Consider the following 1,545-nt stretch of genomic DNA (forward strand, 5'->3'; position numbering starts at 1 on the left):
ATGGATACTCACAATCAACCCTTCGACCTCTTGCTCGGAGGCTCGCCCCATGATTCCTCTACATCCTACTCGTAAGACTCGAGCCCGAAGAGACGTCTCAAGTCTAAATAGAGACCGTCGGGGCCGTTGTCTTCCCACGCGTCCTCGCGGAACTCGCGCTCGTGCCGCCGCAACGTTCGTACAAGTCGTCGGTGCTCAAAGTTTAGAAACCCGGGAATTTTTATGTCGTTCGTATATTGATACTATAAATTAAATTAAATCAAATTATAATATATATTATAAATAATTAATGTAATATAAAGCATATATTACTTACTCTTTGGAAACACACCAGAGTCAGCAAAACCCGCAATAGCCCCATCACTAAGTCGTGAGCCCACCACGACGCGTTCGATCGACCCCCTTGCAGTACCAATTCAATCAATGACGGCATGACTTGTACTTGTTTCGCGTGTAATGAATTTTAATCAAACTTTTCGTCGCTCACTGCTCGAAATGTTGTGACAGCCACGACAGGGTAGACATTGTCTCGAACATTTTAGAGTAAGGGATGAATCACTTACGAAGAACGCTTACTCTCAACTCTTGATAAGAAAACAAAGGTAGCACGTTCCCAGTTAACTACTTTTAAATTTGAATAATATATTATATATAAACCACTATCGAACGGCTTTGAACGGCTATCGAACGGGTATTGAACAGCTTTGAACGGCTATCGAACGGCTTTGAACGGCTTTGAACGACTATTGAACGACTATTGAACGGTTATCGAACGGCTTTGAACAGCTTTTGAACGGCTATCGAACGGCTATGAACGACTATTAAACGACTATTGAACGGCTATCGAACGGCTTTGAACGACAAAACATTTATACACCCTTCAAATATTTATACACCATTCAAATATTTAAAGTCTATGAGCATGTACTGAAATGTAACATCTGTAGTCTGATAAGGTGGCTGACGCCGCTATCTAACGTCACGTATTGAAATTTAATACTCGCATACTGGGATAAGAAAGAGGAAAAGGGAAGAACAAAAGAGAATAAAAATATATTTTAACAATAATTTATTCTAAAAAATGTTTGGGTGAATCTTTATGATGATTCGTCCACCAATTGAATATTTTAAATACATTTAAAAAAAAAGCGCAATTTTTCAAATGTTTTTCACAGCGCATAGTATTAGTAACATCTAGCTTATTTAACGAAGTGATATCTTCATAGTCCGCATCCAAGGTCTCAATAATAACGTCGTTTCTCGCATCATCGTCAAGTATATCGGCCAGCCATTCTTGTTTTTCGTGTCCTTTAACGTACACGATAGGAGATGCTCCATTTTCCTCTTCCGCCGCACCCATCACAGCTCTCGTAATCAAACGTCTGGCGAAGCTGTATGGAACGTTTCCATCCTCCCATTGAAGCCCATGGTGATGTCCGATTAGCCATGAAGCTTGGCATCTCTCAGATTTTGTAAGCGCACGCCATGGTACGGGACTTGCAAAAAAGTAGTGAGAAAGAACAAATCCATTTCTCAGTATCGCTA

General features: G+C 40.5%; 1 protein-coding gene across 1 annotated transcript in view; it reads right to left on the bottom strand.

Moving 5' to 3' along the window:
• Positions 1-65: 65 nt before the first annotated feature.
• The window catches only part of LOC115236641, a 20,750-nt gene continuing 19,270 nt past the window's right edge, over positions 66-1,545 (bottom strand). The window contains exons 2-3 of the mRNA XM_029809226.1: positions 1,151-1,530; positions 66-242 (exon numbers count right to left, since the gene is read on the bottom strand). Coding sequence (XP_029665086.1) covers positions 66-242; positions 1,151-1,530 — 557 coding nt within the window. The remainder of the gene's footprint in view (positions 243-1,150; positions 1,531-1,545) is intronic.

Source organism: Formica exsecta, unplaced genomic scaffold, assembly GCF_003651465.1.
Source record: "Formica exsecta isolate Colony F162 unplaced genomic scaffold, ASM365146v1 scaffold2584, whole genome shotgun sequence".
NCBI lineage: Eukaryota > Metazoa > Arthropoda > Insecta > Hymenoptera > Formicidae > Formica > Formica exsecta.